Source organism: Pteropus alecto, unplaced genomic scaffold (assembly GCF_000325575.1).
Source record: "Pteropus alecto unplaced genomic scaffold, ASM32557v1 scaffold92, whole genome shotgun sequence".
NCBI lineage: Eukaryota > Metazoa > Chordata > Mammalia > Chiroptera > Pteropodidae > Pteropus > Pteropus alecto.
In genome coordinates this window covers 321,066-339,875 of record NW_006432447.1, presented here as the reverse complement: position 1 = coordinate 339,875, position 18,810 = coordinate 321,066, and the positions used below count along the sequence as shown (strand labels likewise).

The 18,810-nt window shown below is 41.5% G+C and overlaps 1 protein-coding gene across 1 annotated transcript in view; it reads left to right on the top strand.

The window, feature by feature from the left end:
* CUNH3orf20 (chromosome unknown C3orf20 homolog) overlaps positions 1-18,810 on the top strand; it is a 61,165-nt gene that overhangs the window by 18,249 nt on the left and 24,106 nt on the right. Inside the window, exons 6-10 of the mRNA XM_006907170.1 lie at positions 1,573-1,725; positions 2,499-2,619; positions 8,648-8,779; positions 13,576-13,699; positions 14,162-14,414. Of these exons, the coding sequence (XP_006907232.1) occupies positions 1,573-1,725; positions 2,499-2,619; positions 8,648-8,779; positions 13,576-13,699; positions 14,162-14,414 (783 nt within the window). The remainder of the gene's footprint in view (positions 1-1,572; positions 1,726-2,498; positions 2,620-8,647; positions 8,780-13,575; positions 13,700-14,161; positions 14,415-18,810) is intronic.

Here is an 18,810-nt window from a genome sequence, read left to right as displayed (position 1 = left end):
GAAGTGTGAGTCTTTCAACTCTGTTTTTTTTCAAGATTATTTTGGTTACTTGAGTTTCTTGCAATTCTATATGAATTTTAGGATAAGTATCATTAACATAGATTTACAATTGTTATTTTATGCACTTGTTTTTTCAAGTCATATAGGAGAAAAGAGGCATTATAAACCAAAAATACTATAATAATGGCTTTTATATTTACTTATAGAATTACTTTACTGGTGTCCTTTTTTCTTTGCATGTCTCTGAGTTACTGCCAAGTGTCCTTTCATTTCAGCCTGAATGACTCCTTTCAGTGTTTCTTGGAGTGGTGAACTTCCTCAGCTTTTGTTATCTGCGAAGTCTTAATTTCTCCTTCATTGTTGAAGGATAGGTTCTGATGAGAAATTGGCCATTAATCTTACTGAGGATCCATTGTAATGACACGTCTCTTTTGCTGCTTTCAAGATTCTCTCTTTATCTTTTTCTATTGGTAGTTTGATAATAATGTATCTCAGTGTGGCTCTCTTTAAATTTATCCTACTTGGAATTTGTGGAGCTTCTTGAATGTGTGGATTAATGTCTTTCATAAAATATGGGCAAATTTCAGCCATTATTCTTCAAATATTATTTCTGCCCTCTTCTCTCTCTCCTCTCCTTCTGGGACTCTTGTTATATTGGTCTGCTTGGTAGTCTCCCACTAGTCTTTGTTAATTTTTCTTCATCCTTTTTTCTTTCAGACAGGATTAATTTCAATTAATCTATCTTTCAATCCACTGATTCTTTCTTCTACTGCTCCAATCTGATGCTAAATCCATCTAATGATTTTTTTTTTCTTTTTATTTATCATGCTATTCAACTTCAGAATTTCTGTTTGGTTAATTTTTATAATTTAAATTTATATTTTATTTTTTATCAGTTGGTGGGAAAGGATTAAGGAGGTGGACCCTAGTGCCAACCACTGAAATTCTTTTGTCTGGGATACTCCTGAAATTCCTGCAAACAGGATAGTAGCTGCCCAAATCGTATCCCTCTTAGTTGGAACCAATGCTTCTTGGGCCTCCTTAGTAGGAAATGAGCAGGGAAACATTGACCGCTCTCCTAGATAGGTCAGAAGGGGAGGCAGCCTAGCAGCATTAGAAATATCACTGGCCTCAGAGCTGAGATACTGGCTCTATCACTTTCTTGTGGTGTGATATGAAGCAGATCATTTCTCTTCACCTTGGATTCCTCGTTTGTTGAGTAATCAACTCATCCTGTTTTGCTCAGGACTTTCCTGGTTTTAGCAATGAAAGTCCCACCATCCCAGGACATCCTTCAGATTCAGGGAAACCTTACACATCTTGGCAATGGTGATAATACCTACCACAAGGTGGTTGCGGACAATAGAAAGAAGATACAGGGAAGCACCAGATGCATGTGAGTTTCACCGTCATTTAGTTGTTACTTATACAAAGTGCAAAGAGGGTCTTCGAAGACTGGGAATTATGTACCATTTAACTAACACTTTGACTTGTAGACTTGCTTTTCCTGGGGCACCTGAGAGCAGAACCTGAAGAGTTTTGTTGTTAGTTCTACTTAACCATTTCCGCCAGCTATCCCTCCGGAAACATTGCCATGTGTCAGATACCCACGTGCTGCAGAGGGAGAACCATCACCTGCCTCTTTAATGACACACCCAACTTCTCTTTCCTGGCCCTGTTCAATGCCGAAGGCCAGGGCTGTGTTCACTACAACCTAAAGGCCCGGTGAGTGGGTTAGGGGGATTCTGGCTCCATGCAAGCATTTCTGGGAGTAACAAAGAGGAGCACTGAGGTGGCAAATAGGAGTCCTTGGGGAAAAAGAGAAGCCAGGCAGTGTCCAGAGGTCCAGGAAGGCAGTGAGGCACTGCCGACAAGGATGTAGATATTTTCAAGCCCTCGCTTGCTGGATCTGTGTCCTATAGCCAATGAGAATGGCAACTCTCCAAGTCCTACTCCACTTGTATCCTCATGGCACTAAAAACTTGATTGCTGGCTAGGTTCATGGAAGGATTCTTTAGTGGAGAGAAGTGTTTTATACTAGGAGAGAGTGAAAAAGAGACCATGGGCATCCCTTCTGTGGAGTGTTTAAAGAGAAGCACATATTTTTGCCGGCCAAAAGTTGGTTTTTGTCTGGCCTTTCATAAAGAACTGTTCTCAGAAGAAATTACTTACTTTGGGTTATATATGTTCCCATTTTTGTGCCTGAGATCCTGTATACTTGAACTTCTGGGCAACAGGGTGCACATTCCATTTCTATCCCTGGATTTGGCTTGAGCCTCCATCATCTCCCTCAATCCTGCCCTTCCCAACAGATTCTTGAAATAGCATCAACAGGTGTGAAGAGGCCTCACACCATATTCAGTGGGGGAAGTGAGGCTGCCTGCAGGACTGCAAGCTTCCTCCAGCTGGGGCAGAGTTTCAGAGCCCTGCCTGCCTGTAGTGATGATGGCTTCCTTCCGGGGCCTGGTGGCGGCTCCTCACCTCTGTGTCTCTCCTAGCTGCCCATATGTCTTGGTCTTGGATGAGGAAGGCGGGACCACTAATGACTACAAGGGCTACGTAGTCCACAAGTGGAGCTGGACTTCCAAAACGGAGACTTTACTCTCCTTGGAATATAAGGTAGGGGTGGGCAGCACAGGTGGGGCAGCCCCAGCAGCCTTCCCTGGGATGCTCAGCATTTATAGTCAGAGGGCCACCTGTAAGACAGGATACCCCCACCCCCAGGAGTTTGTAGTCTCATTTAGAGGTTCCCAAGTTGCAGGGCAGTGGTCCAAGCTGGATGAAGTGAACTTTTCACCAGCCTACATCAACTGTTGGCTGCTGTACTCACCTTTGTTGGTAATACCTTTCCTGTTGTATTTTTATTATTAATATTATTACATTTTGATAGTATAAATGCCTTTTATTTTAGAAAGTTACCATTATTAATCATTATAGTAGTTGATGGTTTTATTTTTAATACCTATATGTGGCAATAAGAAATGTTAACAATTCTTTGTTGGTCTCCCATGTTTTTGTTTTTATAACTTTACTTCTGTGAAATAAAATCTGGTAGTCAAAGGTGTCTGATAGGCACAACCCTTTTTTCATTCATTGGGTTGTTCAGACAGCCATTCATCAAAGATTTATTAATTTATTATTTAATGTTGAATTGTTAATATTAAATAACAACTCAGTAAATTTAATTTATTAATAAAGCAATCAAATGTGCTTGCTACTTTATCTAAGGAGAGTTTCTCATCTCTAGTTAGCACTACTGACATTTGGGGATGGGTAATTCTTTGTTATAACTGTGTAGGATATTTAGCAACATCCCACTAGATACCAGTGATACCCTCTCCTCCAGTTGTAACAATCAAAATATATCCCCATATATTGTCAGATGTCCCCTGGGGACAAAATTTCCCCTAGGTAAGAATCACCAATCCTGGGGAAAAAAAGATAAATAAGACCCCTTGAATAACTCAGAAGTCTGGGTGGGAGTTAATAAGAACGCAGGGTAGAGAAGGATAAGGGCTGTGAGAGACAAGCTCATAAGGCTGGAATTCAGAGAAAGATCACAGAACATAGAATCCACCCAAAGTGGCATGAGATTAAGAGCCCCAAGGTAAGACTGGAAAGAGGCACTCTTGGAATGCATGGTGGGGTTCAAGCATCCTACCTCTAACCTTCTGTCTGGTGCCCTTCCTGTTTATCATCTACATTGGCCACTGCATTCTCATCCTTATATCCCGATTCCTTGAGATCAGTGAACCTCTGCTCAGAAACATACAATCTCTTGAACACATTTCAACCTTCCTACACCCCTGACCTGAAGTGCATTTCCTTTTCTATTGGCCAATCCAAATTTTCCCTTCTTCAAACCCCTGCTCAGACTTCTCCTCCTTTGTGGGACCCCAGCCCACACCATTTCTCTCTTCTCACAGTGTCCACAGTCTGGATTAGTCATGTGATGATTAGTCATACATGAAGAGGTTCTCAGCTCTGGTTGTATATCAGAATCACCTATGGGACTTGAAAAAATGCGGATCCTCAGGCACAGCCCCAGAAGGATTCTGATTCCATTGGTCTGTTCTGGATTTTGAAGTTTTCAAAAGTATTTCTGATGCTTGGCCAGGTTCAAGATCCTTAATCTAGAGCTATATTGAGTTGTTGTCTTAATATTTAACTTTTTGTAGCTGTAGGAAAAGTTTATACTGAAAGAAGATAATAAATTGGTTTCAGGCAGGCACCATATGTTATGTGTCGGTGTGGCCAAGTCAAAGACAACTGGAATGAGAGTCTGAGGAGCCAAGTATGAGTGCCAGCTTTCCCAGACTCTGGCTGTGCAGCTTTGTGAAAAACACTCAGCTTCTCTCAGACTTGGTTATCTCACCAGACCTGCTCTCCTACCTCACACTGCTTTACGAGAACTAAATGAAATAATGAAGGGGAAGGTGTTTTTCTATCACTAAAGTGTTTTATCAGTGTATATTAGTTAATTGTTCTCTTCCTTGGAGCTGCATACAGAAATGCACAACAGGGCCTGATACAGTCAAGGCTGGCATGGAAGACAGTGTGACCCTTGAGTTGAAACATCAGTACGGATGCATAGGATCCACATAGAAGAAGGAAGAGAGAGCATTTGGGGTAGAGGGAGTAGCATCTATAAAGGCTGGAGTTAGGACTTAGTGTGGCATTGTTAAATGTTCACACATGTCTCTTATAAAAGAAATGGGAGCGAGAGGTGTATATGTTGTGGGTGGAGGTGAAAGGTATTGGATGTCAGGCTGAGGAGTGTTCTTGTTCTTTTGGAGGCTGCAGTAGCCAGTTTATTTTTACCCAGGTATTTAACATGTCCAGTATTCTTCATTCCATTCTGAAAAATCCAAATTTCTCTCTGGTATCATTTCTCTTCCACCCAAATAACTTCCTTGAGCATTTCTTAAAGTGCAATGAATTCTCTCTCTCTCTCTCTCTTTTTTTTTTTCCATGTGAAAAATGTCTTTATTAAAGGATATTTTTGCTGGATCTGGAATTCTGGGTTGACTTGTTTTTCCTTTCAGCATTTAAAGGTGATGTTTCACTGTGTCCGATCTCCATAGTTTATGATCAGAAGCCTGTTGTTATTCATATCGCTGTTCATTTTCTCTAGCTGCTTTCAAGATTTTATATTTCCTTTGATTTTCTAAGTTTGAATATGGTGTGTCTATTTGTTGTCTTCATAGTTATTCTGTCTGGGATTAATTGAACTTCTTGAATATGTAAATTCATAGTTCCCCCAAATTCAGGAAGTCTTCTTCCATTAGAAAAAGAGGGTATTTCAATTTCTCTCCTTTTCTTCTGAGACTCCAATTACATGTATTTTAGACATTTGAAGATCATCCCAAAAGTTCCTGAGGCTCTGTTATTTTTTGGTTGTTGTTTAAATTTTTTCCCTTTTCAGATCGAATAATTTCCATGGATCTATCTCCAAGTTCATTGACTTTATCCTGTCATTTCCATTCTGCTATTATGCTAATCCTGTGATATTTTTAAATTTCAGATGTTTTCAGTTCTAGAATTTTCATTTAGTTCTTTTCTACATTTTCTATTTCTCTGACATTTTCTACTTTTTTATTTATCATATTTTCCTTTACCTTGTTGAATAGAGTTAAATTAACTGCTTTAAAGCAGTGATCCCCAACCTTTTTGGCACCAGAGACCTGTGCTCCTCTGAGAATCTACTGCCTGATGATCTCAGGTAGAGCTGAGGTGGTGATGCTAGTGCTGGGGAGTGACTGCAAATACAAAGAAGCTTCACTTGCTCTCCTGCCGCTCACTCTTGCTGGGTAGCCCGGTTCCTAACAGGTCACAGACCAGTACTAGTTCCACAGCCTGGAGGTTGGGGACCCCTGCTTTAAAGTCTTTGATAATTTCAACATCTGGGTCATATCAGATAGGATTGCCCTCCACTGATTATCTGTTGCCCTGAGAGTGGCTCAGACTTCACTGGTTCTTCACATGTTGAGTAATTTTAAATTGCTGACATAGCGAATGTTATGTGGTGGAGTCTCTGAATTCTGATATATTTCTCTGAAGAGTGTTGACATTTTTATTTTAACAGGCAAGACTCACACCACAAACTTTTCTCACCTGCATTAGGCAGCGGCTCGAATCTCAGTTTAGTTTTTTTGTTCGTTTGTTTTCCTCGCTGTAAGCTGTCTTGAGTCTGCCTGCTCATGCAGAGTTCAGAGATCAGCCAGAGATGTGGGCATTTTATTCATAGAACTAGGAGCTCTATTTCTCCAGATCTGTCCCTTTGGAAATGTTTACTTTTCTGTAGTTGCCCCAGGTTCTGACCTTTGGTTCCTTGCACCAGAAAGATGGTAGAGTTTGGACCATGACTGTGGGTTGTCTTCAGGCTAAAGCTGTAAAACAGAAATTCAGCCCATGCTGGTCCTTTCTCTTAAGTCTTGACTCTTTAAAATCTTCCTGCTCTTTTTAAACTCTTCATAGTTTTGTTTTGTGTGTGTGTGCGAGGGGGCTTTTTTTTTGTTTTTTTGGTTTTTTTTGTTTATTTGTTTTTTAAAGCCTCTTAAGAGCTGATTCAGCTATACTGGAAGACGAACCAACTGGTTAGTTTTTAAGCTGAGGGCTGGCATGCTCAGCCCAGCATTCGTGTGAAAGATCTCATGGAAAGGAAAAGATCAATGCGCAGGCTAATAGAAAGACTAGTTGGGGGTTACTAGCCAGACCTGACATGATGAAGGATAGTGGCGATATTTTTAAAAGGAACCATTTCAGTAAAATAATTCAATGTTATTCAGTCATGGGCTGTGAGGGATAAATGAGAGGAAGAAGGAATTGTGAATGACTTCACAATAGAATGTGTATCTGGGTGGAAACAGAAGTTTCCGAGAGGATCAGAAATCAGTGTGTTTTTAGGTGTGCTGATTGGGTTTGCAAAGATTGTTGGATCCTCAGCTAGGGTGAGAGATTGGGGATGATGGATATATATAACTGAGTTGGCTCATGAACTCATGAGAAGACAAGCAGTGACTGAATTTGTAGAACATCTTCATCTGGGGCATTGGAGAGAGGAAAAGAAGCCCCCTAGGAAGGAGGGATAATAAAAACAGCTGTACCATGCCAAGCCCTTTGCCTGTTTTATCCCATGAAATCTGCTCAGTACCCGAGGAGACAGATTCTATTATTTTCCCCAGGCTCAGAGAAGGAAATCAACTTGCCTGAAATTGCCCAGCTGGCAAGTGGCAATACTGGGATTTGAACCTTGCCCAACTGTAATGCTTGAGTTTTCAACCGTGGCTCTATTCTACATCTCTCTAGAAAGAGAATCGGAGAGGGTAGGGTTTCTCTTAAGTGAGACTAATCACCAATTTTGAAGATGTCAAAAGACTTGGCAAGAAGACAGCCATGGGGGGTCAAATGTTTTCAGGGTGTTGGAGGGGACTAGCACCCAGATTACACAGTGCGAGGACAGGACTCGATGATGTAGTTGAGCGCGGCGGACCTTTGGGCTAACAAGTAGAATAGTAGAAAGAAATGAAAGGCACAAAGGAGAGTGTTTTCTTAGTTCAGAGCAGTCCTTGGGTGTATGTAGATCAAGGACATTGAAGACTGAAGGAAGCCTTGCCATGCAACAGTGTAGGGCTTCAGTCTCCTAGGCTGTGGGTAGGAGCAATGTGCTTGAATAACTGCACACGTGAACCATCCAGGGGCCTTACACGTGAGTTGCTCTGCCACATCCTGACAGTACCTGCTCATGTTTGGTATGGGCGTTTGTGTCTCATGAGGCCACTTCCAAAGTTCCTTATCTCATTTGAACCTGATAGTAGCCTTTTAACTATTACATATTGAAGAACTTTCACTTCAGAGAGGCTCAATGACATGCTAACAGAAGGCAGAACTGGGACTCACCCCTAGAACACAGAGTTCTCAGTAAGAAGTGAGTTGCTATAAGGGCAACTCACCCTCCTTGTGTTCTTACCTGGGACCAATACATAAGAAATATCACCCTTTGGGAAGTGCTGGAAAAGGGTAGTTACCTTTGGCTCCACCTCAGGGGAAAAGTGGTGACATATTTTGTGACCGTAGGGGAGGAGATTGAGCATGTGTGGCTTGGCCCCTGCTGGGTTCTCTTTTGCTATCTTCCCACCCACGTGTGGTGGGGTATGTTCTGGGGTTCTCTGCCATTTGTCAGTTCCCAAGGCAGCTCTGTATGCTGTAGAGCAAGGCTTGGAGTCAGATCTGGTACCTGGGCAGACATATTTTGATTCAGAGATAGTGTTGGCTTCTGGCCCAAGCTGCGTCCCCATCCAGTTCTACCGGAACCAAAGCTAACTCACCTGCCAGACTCCTGTGTGTCTTTCACAATTGGTTCCAAGCCTGGGTTGGAAAGGGAGGGGGCAGGCATAAGAAGTCATCAGTTACTTTTTCCATTAATTTCATGAAGAGAGACTGGAATTCTTTTGTCTTCTCCATGAAAGATACATTCCAACATAAGAACCAGAAAGATTTTATGGCTTCCTCAGTCCCAAGCCAATAGGGGTTTTATGCTTTGTGGTGGGTCAGGAAGGGATGTGTTTGGAGACGGGGTGGGGGGAGCGGGGGCGGATGGTGACAAGAAAAGCAGAGGTCCGCTGAGTTCTGGTTTCTTCATCTGCAGGTGAATGAGCAAATGAAGTTGACGGTGCTGGGACAGGACTCCATCACGGTCACCTTCACTTCCCTGAATGAGAAAGTAACACTCACTGTATCAGCCAACAACTGTCCCCACAGGGTAGGGCATGATAAACGGGTAAGGCAAAGTAGACCAGGCACCCAGGCCTGACCCTGACCCTGACCCCAAGGCATCTCAACATGTCTTGCCACTCCACATTTCAATGCTTTTGCCCCTCCTTTTCCACCCCACCCAACACTCCTGGATGGCTCTTTCTCTTTCTCTGCTGAGTGGATTCTTACTCATCACTCATGGCCTAACCTTAGTACCTTCTCTGTGAAACTTCTATCAGTTAGGAGTCTTTCAGTTGTGACAGAATACAATGAAGACTGGCTTAAACATGGAAAGAGACTATATTGGCTAAGTAAACAGGTCTGTCAGTAGGCAGCTTCAGGCATGTCTGGATCCAGGCCCTCAACCGCATCCATCATATCATGCCATCTCTTGGCTCTGCTCTTTGACTTTTAGCTTTATTGTCAGGGAGTTCCTCTCCTTATGGTAACAAAATAGTCATGAGCATCTCTGAACTCATTATTCTACCAGCTTTGGTCTCCCCAGGAGGAGGGTTTCTATTTCCTAAGTGCTCTAGTAGCAATGCCAACACCAACATCATTAGCTCTGTTGGCTGCCTGAAATGTTCCCTAAGCCAGGAGTGTGTGTCACTCTCACTAATCAACTTAAGTATTATGTCCATCTTAGGAGCCATGGATGTGATCAGCCTCAGGTGTAAGTAACACTGGACAAAGGATGAGGCGGGAGCGTTTTCCTAAAGGAAAATCATGGTGCTGTTATCATGAGAGTGAGAGATAATGCTGGACAGAATAACTGCCAGTATTTGTCTCTATCACCTCCTTCTCCATCTCAGGTAGAATCTGCCTTTCCCTCTGTTTGGCCCTCCCAGCTGTACTCTGCCTCCATTCTAGCACACCTTTATTGACAAGCCAATCTTCTCCACGAAATTAGAAATTCCCCGTGATACCTACTGATGTCTGTTGCCCCAGGGCCCAGCATGAGGACTGCTTCAAATTAAGTACTTACTAAATATTTGTTGAGTGGGTCAGAAAGCAGTGGAGCCTGGAAACTCAAGTCTTCATTTCCTAGATCTTTATGGATTGTACGGTGTGCCTAGTTCCAAGTCAACATCATGAAGAGAGATGGAGAGAATGAAGTGGACACAATCCATGATTCCTAAGGAGTTTATAATCTAGAAGAGGGCGGTTTACATACATTATGAGACTGGGGTGATCAAGGGCTCACTGATGGAGCAGGCCACTTGCATTGCACGCAGAGAGCTTTGCTAAGATTGGCTCACTCAGGATGGCTCCATGAAATAGGAGCAGGAAGGCCGCACCTCCCAGTTTGCCCAGGGCTAATCCCTGTTCACACCTGCTAGCCTAGAGGAATTATTAATAGCACCTCTTTCACTCTCAAAAGTGTCCCAGTTTGGATGATCAATTATATATTTGGATGATCAATTAGATCACCTTGCGTGAGGCTCTTGTGCTGTGGGTGCATTTGCCACCACATGCCACGGCTCATAGACTCACAGAGCTGACAGAGCCCATAAGGGGCAGCCAGCCCAATGTCTTCACTTTACATGGGGTCACAGAAGACAGGCATTTGTTAGGGACACATGTTATCTGAACAAGATACAGAGAACACCTGTGTTTCTCCTGGAGAAAGTATTGCACCTGTTTTTCCCACTGCATTTTCATTTCAGCAACATTTCAACTTCATTAATTCATTAACTCATTCAATAAACATTTATTAGCATCTACAGTATCCAAGTTGGCTTCTGGGGATGTAGAAATGAAGTTTCACTCCCTCTAGTCTCTGAAGGGGCAAAATCGTCAATACCAGTTGTATTCCAGCTTGATGGGTGTGTGCCCGAGAGATAGGGGCTCTGAGGGAGCTGCCAGGATTCATTAAAGGCGTCTCATAGGAGCACCCAGGAAACTTAGATACCTGTGACTTCAGCCTATACTTGTTACTCTAAAGAGCAAAACCACCCCAGGATTTTAAGTCCTTTTGGACTGAGATGAATGACATAATTATTGATCAGTCCATCCTGTTAATTTGGTTCCATACTATTACTCTAAAAGTCATGATTAAGTGACTAAGTATGTATGAGGCCACATGTCTATGTTTCTTGAAAACCCTTTTAGACTATGTAAAAAAAAAAACAAAACTGCGAGTTTACTTTTCTTATCAGAGACAATAGGTATTAGAAAATTATTCTTTTCCATAAATTTGCAGTAATGTTTTGCTTTCATGGCAACCACTTCTCTGGTTATCTCTGAAGTTTGAAACACAGCCTAGAACCAGGACATAAGCAGCTAAAGACCTCCATGAATCCAGAGGAATTACTCTAAGTCCATGAACTAAACATACCCCCTAGGCCAAGGAAAGCAACTTTGTAATTCAGGACTGATTTTTTTCTTACCTAAATGCAACTTTAGCAAGCTAGAGCTAGGAGTCCAGAGCTGTGCTGTTCTGTATGGTGGACACAAGTTGCAAATGGCTATTGAGCACTTTCAGTCTGACAAGTCCAATGGAGATGGGCCATACGTGAAAATGCACACTCCATTACCAAGACTTAGTATGAAAAGAGAATGTGAAATTTCTCATTAATCATTTATTTTGATTCCATGTTGAAATGATCATATTTTTATATATTGGAGTAGATAAATATGTTACTAGAATTAAGTTCGCTTTTTAAGAACATTTTTTTTATGTGGCTACAGGAATGTTTGAAACTACTCATATAGCTCCCATTATATTTCTACTGAACCATGTGAGTCTAGGAGACAGAGTCTCCATAAGGGAAGCTCCCAGAGTCACTGACAGTGTGATAGAGGCTGGAAGTTATTGAAAAGGACATTGTGACTCAAAAAGCTAAACTGTCTTGGGGACTATTAGCATAGAGATAAATAGACATTAAAATAGCTTTTGAAAACAGTACTGCATTCTATACAACAATCATTGATTTTGTCCAAAAAGACTGACTTGTCAAGAAGCGTCCAGGTCATAACCCCTTGTGTCTGAGAGTGGGGAGGTGTACTGTGGATCATAACTTTCTAACTAGAAAAACAACAGCAAATGAAGAAAGATCAGAATTATTGCAGGTAAAAGGATTTCTAATCATTGACCTTAGCTACCAGGAAAAGCACTTCGAAATGTTTTCACATGAAATCCTTGAGGCTCAGAGAACTGCCTCCTTTTGGATTCTTGGACCATGAGAACTATAAGAAGCCCCTGAGAAAATTTGCTGGCAAAGAGCCTTGGCTAAGAAGAGGCCATAGGATCTTGGGCCAGTCCCTTCCTTTTATGGGCCTCAGTTTCTCCATCTGTATCATGATGCGTAAGGCCCCACCCAGCTTTCACACACTTTCATCCTGTGTGTGTTTGTGTTTAGGGCTAGTTATCACTCATCAGCAAAATTCATGGCAGTCTAGGAAAGCCGAGTGTGGGAGGTAGGGTGGCCTCCTCCCTCAAAGTCTCTGTCATTGGGAAGCTTGTTAAATGGCTTCCTCACATACCCATCTCCCCAGAAGAAGAGTGACAGGCAGAATGGCAGTCCCAGCTTTTATGGCCCTGCGGCCTGGCTCCTCACTAAATATTTCTATCAAGGCAGCACTTTGGAAGCGAGGCAATGCCTCAATTTAAATGCTTTATTAGCCCAAAGTGCCGCCTCAAATCCTTTTTGGAAGCAGGCTGGGTATAAATTACAAATAAATAAATAAAATTATCCCAGAAGCAGCAGCTGAGGCCAGCAGTTGGAAGGATGGTTGGGGTTTTGCCATTAATTGGGGCATTCGTTACAGAAATCCTGCCTGCAGGGCAAAGAAGGACATGTGGGCTGACTTCATTGTTCTTCAGAAAATCTGCCTACTGCCCACCCAACTCTCTCCACCTGAGGCTTCAATTCCACAGAAGAAAACCTTTTTCACACTGCCTCAGTGTTAAGCGGGAGATGTAGAAAGCATGGATCCTGCCTTTCAGGGACTGACCAACTTTAGGATAAAGAAGGTAAAAAAAAATGACCAATACCTAGGGCAGAAAGAACAAAAATGGGCAAATGTGCAAGTTTAGCATGAAGAATGACTTCTACTGGCTGAAGAAATCAACAAAGGCTTCCTGGAGAAAAAGTCAAATCTTAACTGCCGTTAACTCAGGAATCTGAGCCTAGTTCTGCAGTACCACCGAGATGCACTGGCAGAGGAAGAAGCTGAACTGCAAGGCAGCCCCAGCAAGTGCCTCACCACCCCACAGGGGGCCCCAGAACCAGAATGACCCTTCAGGGTAACCCCAAACTGAGGCAGGAGGCCAGGGCCTTTGTGCTCACAGGTAACCAGTCAATCTATGTAGTCTTGGCCAAGGGCAGTTTCCCAGCTGAGATGCTCTGGCAGCTGGAGGGAGGAAGAGGGTTCTGGGGGTTGCTGAGAGGGACTGACAGCAAAGGTTCCAGAGAGGCCTTTATTCATCTAGTTATTCATGATGCAACAAGCATTAATTGAGCACCTCCCGTATGATGGGCACTCAGTCCAGTGGGGAAGACACTCAAATGTATCCACTTACTTCATAAAGGGCTAACTTCTATCTTCAGGCTGCATAGATATCATGATGATGGAGGTCCAAGACAAGGAACAGTTCTGCCCAGTAGAGTCAGGGAAAACCCTCTGAAGAGGGGGCATGTGAGTCAGGTTGAGCCAGAGTGCAGGAATTCACTGGGTTGAAGGGGAGAGAGGTGTGTCCAAGGTAGAAGGGACAGCACATCCTGCAAGTCAGAGCAAGGCCTGGCCTGGTCATTGCTGGCCTGGGCAGATGACCCCTGGGGAGGCAGGTGACAACACCCTCCCCTTTGCCTCTCTCAGGTGACCCACAAAATCAGCAGCTTGGACGACAAGATGTCTAAGATGAGCCGAGCCCTGGCAGAGATCAAGAGGCGGTTTCAGAAGACAGTGTCTCAGTTCATGAATTCTGTCTTGCTGGCAGCAGGTAAGGGGACAGAAAGGTGGGTGACAGCCTATCATATGGATTCCCAAGTCCTGAGTCACCTGCAAGTCATCTCCAAGGACAACTCTGCAGGGAGTTGGGCGTGGCAAGGAGCAGCATGGATGCACTGTGTACCCAGTCTCTACATTGAGTGCTGTGGAGGACATAAAGCTGAATGAAACACAGGCCCCTTAGAAAAAGTGGAATCTAATCTGGGTCTTGATGAATGAATAGAAGTGAGATTGATTCGTTCTTACCTTCAGTCAGCGTTTACTGATCCACTAACTGTACTAAGGTTGGAGCACTGTGCCAGACAAAAGAGGGGAGGCAGCCTGGCAGGAGAACCTACAAGAGTGAAAGTGTGAAGAGGGAAATGAGCTGAAAGGTGCCCATGTGCAGAGACTCACAGCAGGGAGGGAAGGCCAGGCCACGAGGGAGAGTGACAGCAGTTTCTTCTGTTAACAGGCCTGCTCACCATAACATATCCAGTAAAGCAAGAGGCAGAAATAAATCAAACCAGGATGAAATCCTGGTCCCATCTCGAGCGGAGCATCAAGCTAAGTCTATTCTCAGGAGAAGGCCTTTCATTACGATCTCAGTCTGCCCGACCTGAATCTTCAGTTGGAGAGTTTGTAAGGGAAGAGCTTGGGTCTGCTCCTGTGAGCCCCACTCGGAGGGGGGCCATCAAGAACCAAGCTAAAGCCTCGTTTACATCCAGGTGGGCTTGGGCCTTCATTTCTTCTAGCTTTGGTGTGTCAGATGCTGTGATGGGTAGTAGACACAGTGGAGAAGAAAACAGATGAGACTCCTCCCTCTCGGGGTTGGAATTCTAATGGTGGGAAAATATGGAAGAGACATACATGAACAACTGAAATCATTTCAGATAGTGATAAGGCTAGGAAAAACATAAATCGGGGTGATGGGTTAGAACAGAGGCTGGCAATTTAGGGCCATATGCAAATCTGGCACCACTGCCTGCCTTTTTTTACGGTTAGCTAAGAATGGTTTTTATGTTTTTAAATGCTTGGGGGAGAAAAAGATCAAAAGAATTTTCCATGACATGTGAGATGATATGAAATTCAAATGTCAAGATCCCTAAGTAAGGACTTCTTGGAACACAACCATGTCCACTCATTTACATATTATCTATAGCTACTTTCCCCACTAGGACGGAAATCTTGAGTTGTTGTGACTGAGACTATGTGGCCTCCAAAGACTAGAATATTTATACTCCGGTCCTTTATAGAAAATGTTGACCTGGGATGGAGAGTGACTAGGAAGTGGGGTGGGATGTGCTATATGAGGTAGATAGGTTAGGAAAGGCAGTCCTGAGATGATATTATATTGAAGACCTGAAGGATGAAAAATAGGCAGCCACAAAAAGGACTGGGGAAGGAACATCAGGCAGAGGGTAGAGCAAGTACAAAGACCCTAAGATACGAACAAGTTTGGTATGTGTGAGGAAAAGCAAGAAGACCAGTGTGGAGCCTCATGATGAAGTGAGAGTAATGTAAATTGAGGACAGAGAGGTAGGCAGGAGCTGGATCAAGTAGCCTAGTTAGTGTTATAGGAAGTCATTCCATAACTTTTACAGGAAGTGACATCATCTGACTTATGAATTAAAAAAAAAACTTAAAAATATATATATATATATATTATATTTTTATTTTTTAACTTAAAAAATATAAAATAAACACAGGGAAAAAATGAATTAATACTAAGTGTATAGCTCAATGAGTACCATAAAGTGAATATACCTTGTAGCCACCACGTCAAGAAATAGAACATTTCCAGATTCTTAGAAGTCCTCTTTTGTCCCCTCTCAGTCAGTAACTCCACACTCCTCTCCACCAGGAAGATTTCTAACATCATAGATTAGTTTTTAATTTTTTTAAAACTTCCTTTAAATGGAACTATTCAGTACGTATTCTTGGGAGTCTGGCTTCTTTTGGTCAACATAATTGTGAGACTTGTCCATGTTGTTGCATGAAGTAGTAGTTTGCTTATTTTCATTGCTGTATAATAATATATTGTGTGTATGTGCTACAAATTATTCATTTTAATGTGAATGGATATTTGAGTTGTTTACAGTTTTGGTAATGACAAACTGTGCTAGTGTTTCCATATGTCTTTATTTCTGGTTGATATATGCCTGGATGTGAAATTGCTGTCATAGAGCATATGTATGTGAAACTCTTAGTAGAGACTATTCATTTTCCCAATTGGTGGTATCAAGTTCCACTCCTGTCTGAAGCATATGAGAGTTCCAGTTGCTCTACATGCTCACCAATACTTGATATTGTCAATCATTTTCATTATAACCAATCTACAATGATGAAATGGTTTTTCATTTGCATTTCTCTGGTGACTCCAGAGGTTGACACCTTTTCAATTGTTCATTGACCATTTCGAATATTCTCTTTTGTGAAGTGCCTGTTCAGTTCTCTTGTCCACTTTTCCACTGGTTGTTTGTCATTTCTTCATTTATATTTTAGAGTTCTTTATATATTGTGGATACAAGACTTTTGTCAGTTATACCGTTCCCCTGTCTCCATTTTTACTCTAATAATTGTGCATATTGATAAACAAGTTATTAGGTTAATGTTCAATTTTCAATCTTTCTTTATAATTAGTATCCTGTTTAAGAAATTTCCCTATATAATAACATAATGATATTCTTCCAAGTTGCTTTCTAATAACTTTTTTTGTTTTACCATTTACATTTATATCTATTCTCCACCTGGAAATGATTTCTGCATATGAGGTGAAGTAGAAGACAAGTTTTAATTTTTTCATGTATATTTTGGATCCAGCATCACCTATTGAAGATTGTCATTTTCCCCCAACTCTTTGTGTCATAAATCACAGGGCTCTTTATGTATAAGTCTAGGATCATTTTCTGGACTCCGTGTTTTGTTCCCTATTGTCCAACCTTTTACCAATACCAAACTGTCTTACTATAGCTTTGTATTAAGTATTGATGTATAGCAGAGTAAGTACTCAGACTTTATTATTCTAAATTATTATGTTGTTCTTGGCCTTTTACATTTCCATATAATTTTAGAATCATCCTGTCAATTTAAAAAAATGCCTTGGGATTTCAATTGGATTGTTAATGTCTTTGTAATATTGGAATATTTCGATTCATGAACATGGTTTATCTTTTAATTTATTTATTTAGGTATTCTCTAATCTTGCCATTATATTTTGTAGTTTTTAGCATAGAGGTCTTGTATGTCTTTCCTTAGGTTTATTCTAGAATATTTAATAGTTTTTGATGCTGTTACGAATTGTTTTTAATTTAATTTTTCTATTCATTGTTGGTATATAGAAAGGAAATTGATTTTACCTCAATTTAAATTTATTTTTAATTTACTTACAGTAAGCTTTACTTTTTTGGTGTAAAAGTCTGTGACATATACATAGAGTTGTGTAACCAGCACCATAGCCAAGATACAGAACAGTTTCATCATCTTTCTCTACCACCCCCATTCCACACACACAAATTCTCTCATGCTATTTCTTTGTAGTCAAACTCTTCTCTGGTCCTTAATTCCTAACAACTACTGACTTGTTCTCTGTAGCTATAAGTTTTGCATTTTCTTGAGTGTTATATGAATGCAATTATACAGTATACAGCCTTTTGAATCCAGCTTCTTCACTTAGCATAATGCATGCAAGATTCATCCACATAGGGGTGAAAGTGATGCTTCAATCTTGTGAGGGCTTGTCTATTTCTTTTTCAACTTTACTCTTCAGGTATAGCTCTTCAGATCCACAACCAAAAGCCAATAATGTTCATCAGGCCAGCATCCTTGGTGGGCCCTGAACTCCCATTTTTTTCCCTCCAACCCATGAACGTGTCAGGAGCTTTGCTCAGCTTCTCATCCTATCATCTCCAAGTTTCACGTTCAGAATCAGTATTTGCCGTGAGAGGTAAAGCTGTCCTATATGTTACACTCACCTTTCTTGGTTTCTCTCTTCTTCCTGATGTCGACCCTGCAGACTTTCACTTACTTGTGAAAACTCTAATGCATTTAAACAGTTTTTAAAAATATATTTTGTTGAGCTTTTCTCGTTTTTCCCAGAGGATTGGTCTAAAACACCCTAGTCAGCCATTGTTAGAAGTGGAACATTTCTGATTGCTCTGTGGGAAAATGATTTTAGGGTGGGAAGAGTGGAATTAGAGTAGTTAAGATACTGTTTTAGTAATCCAGGTGACACTGATGTTGTGCTGTCAAAGGTAGTATCAGAAAAAAGGAAGAAACACACAATGCAATATGTATATGCCTTACCGTTAAATTGTACACCTGAATCTTACTGGATTTCATTAACCAATGTCACCATAAGAAATAAATTTAAAAAATATTTTTTAAAAAAAACAGAAAAAAGAAAATTAGACATATTTGTAATGAACTTTGGAGGTAGAGCTAACAGAAATGACTGATAGATGTGGGGTAAGGGAAAACAAGCATCATGAATGACTTAGGTTTTTGGCTTAAATAACTGAATAATGATGGTATTATCTCGAATGGGGAAAAGTGATGGCAGAGTAGGTTGGGAAGAGTTCGGTGACAATAAATGTGCAAATTGAAAATATGCTACCTTCGGTGTGCATTCATACCTATGTGAGCGAAGATCCGGGGCCAGATGGAGAGAACTCAGGAAACATTTAGAGTCATTGTTATGAATTTTCATAGGGCTGTTCAGTGGGACCCTGAGTCCTTTTCTCCTTTGATCCTAAAGCGCGGTCTTCTCATAGGAATTAACCATGTTTACACAGCTCTTCAGGAACAGACTTTTTTGTCTGAGTAACTCAAACTCTGAAAACTTCAGTTTCCTTATCTATCAAATGGGCATCATAATTTCTGCTCTGTCTCTTTTCTCCATGTATGCTCTTCCAGGTTCCTGTGAAGAGCAAAAAGACTATTAGACGTGCAAAAGTGCTACTTAAACTGTAAGTGCTGCAAAAATGTGGAGTGGTGTGCTTATACCATTTCCAGATATCCTCAGAAACATTGGTGTGAAGTAAGGAAGTAACTGACAAATCTGTTACACCAGAGCTGCCTTACCATATACTTGAATTAGGTTTTCCTTAGGCAGTGGGCAAACAA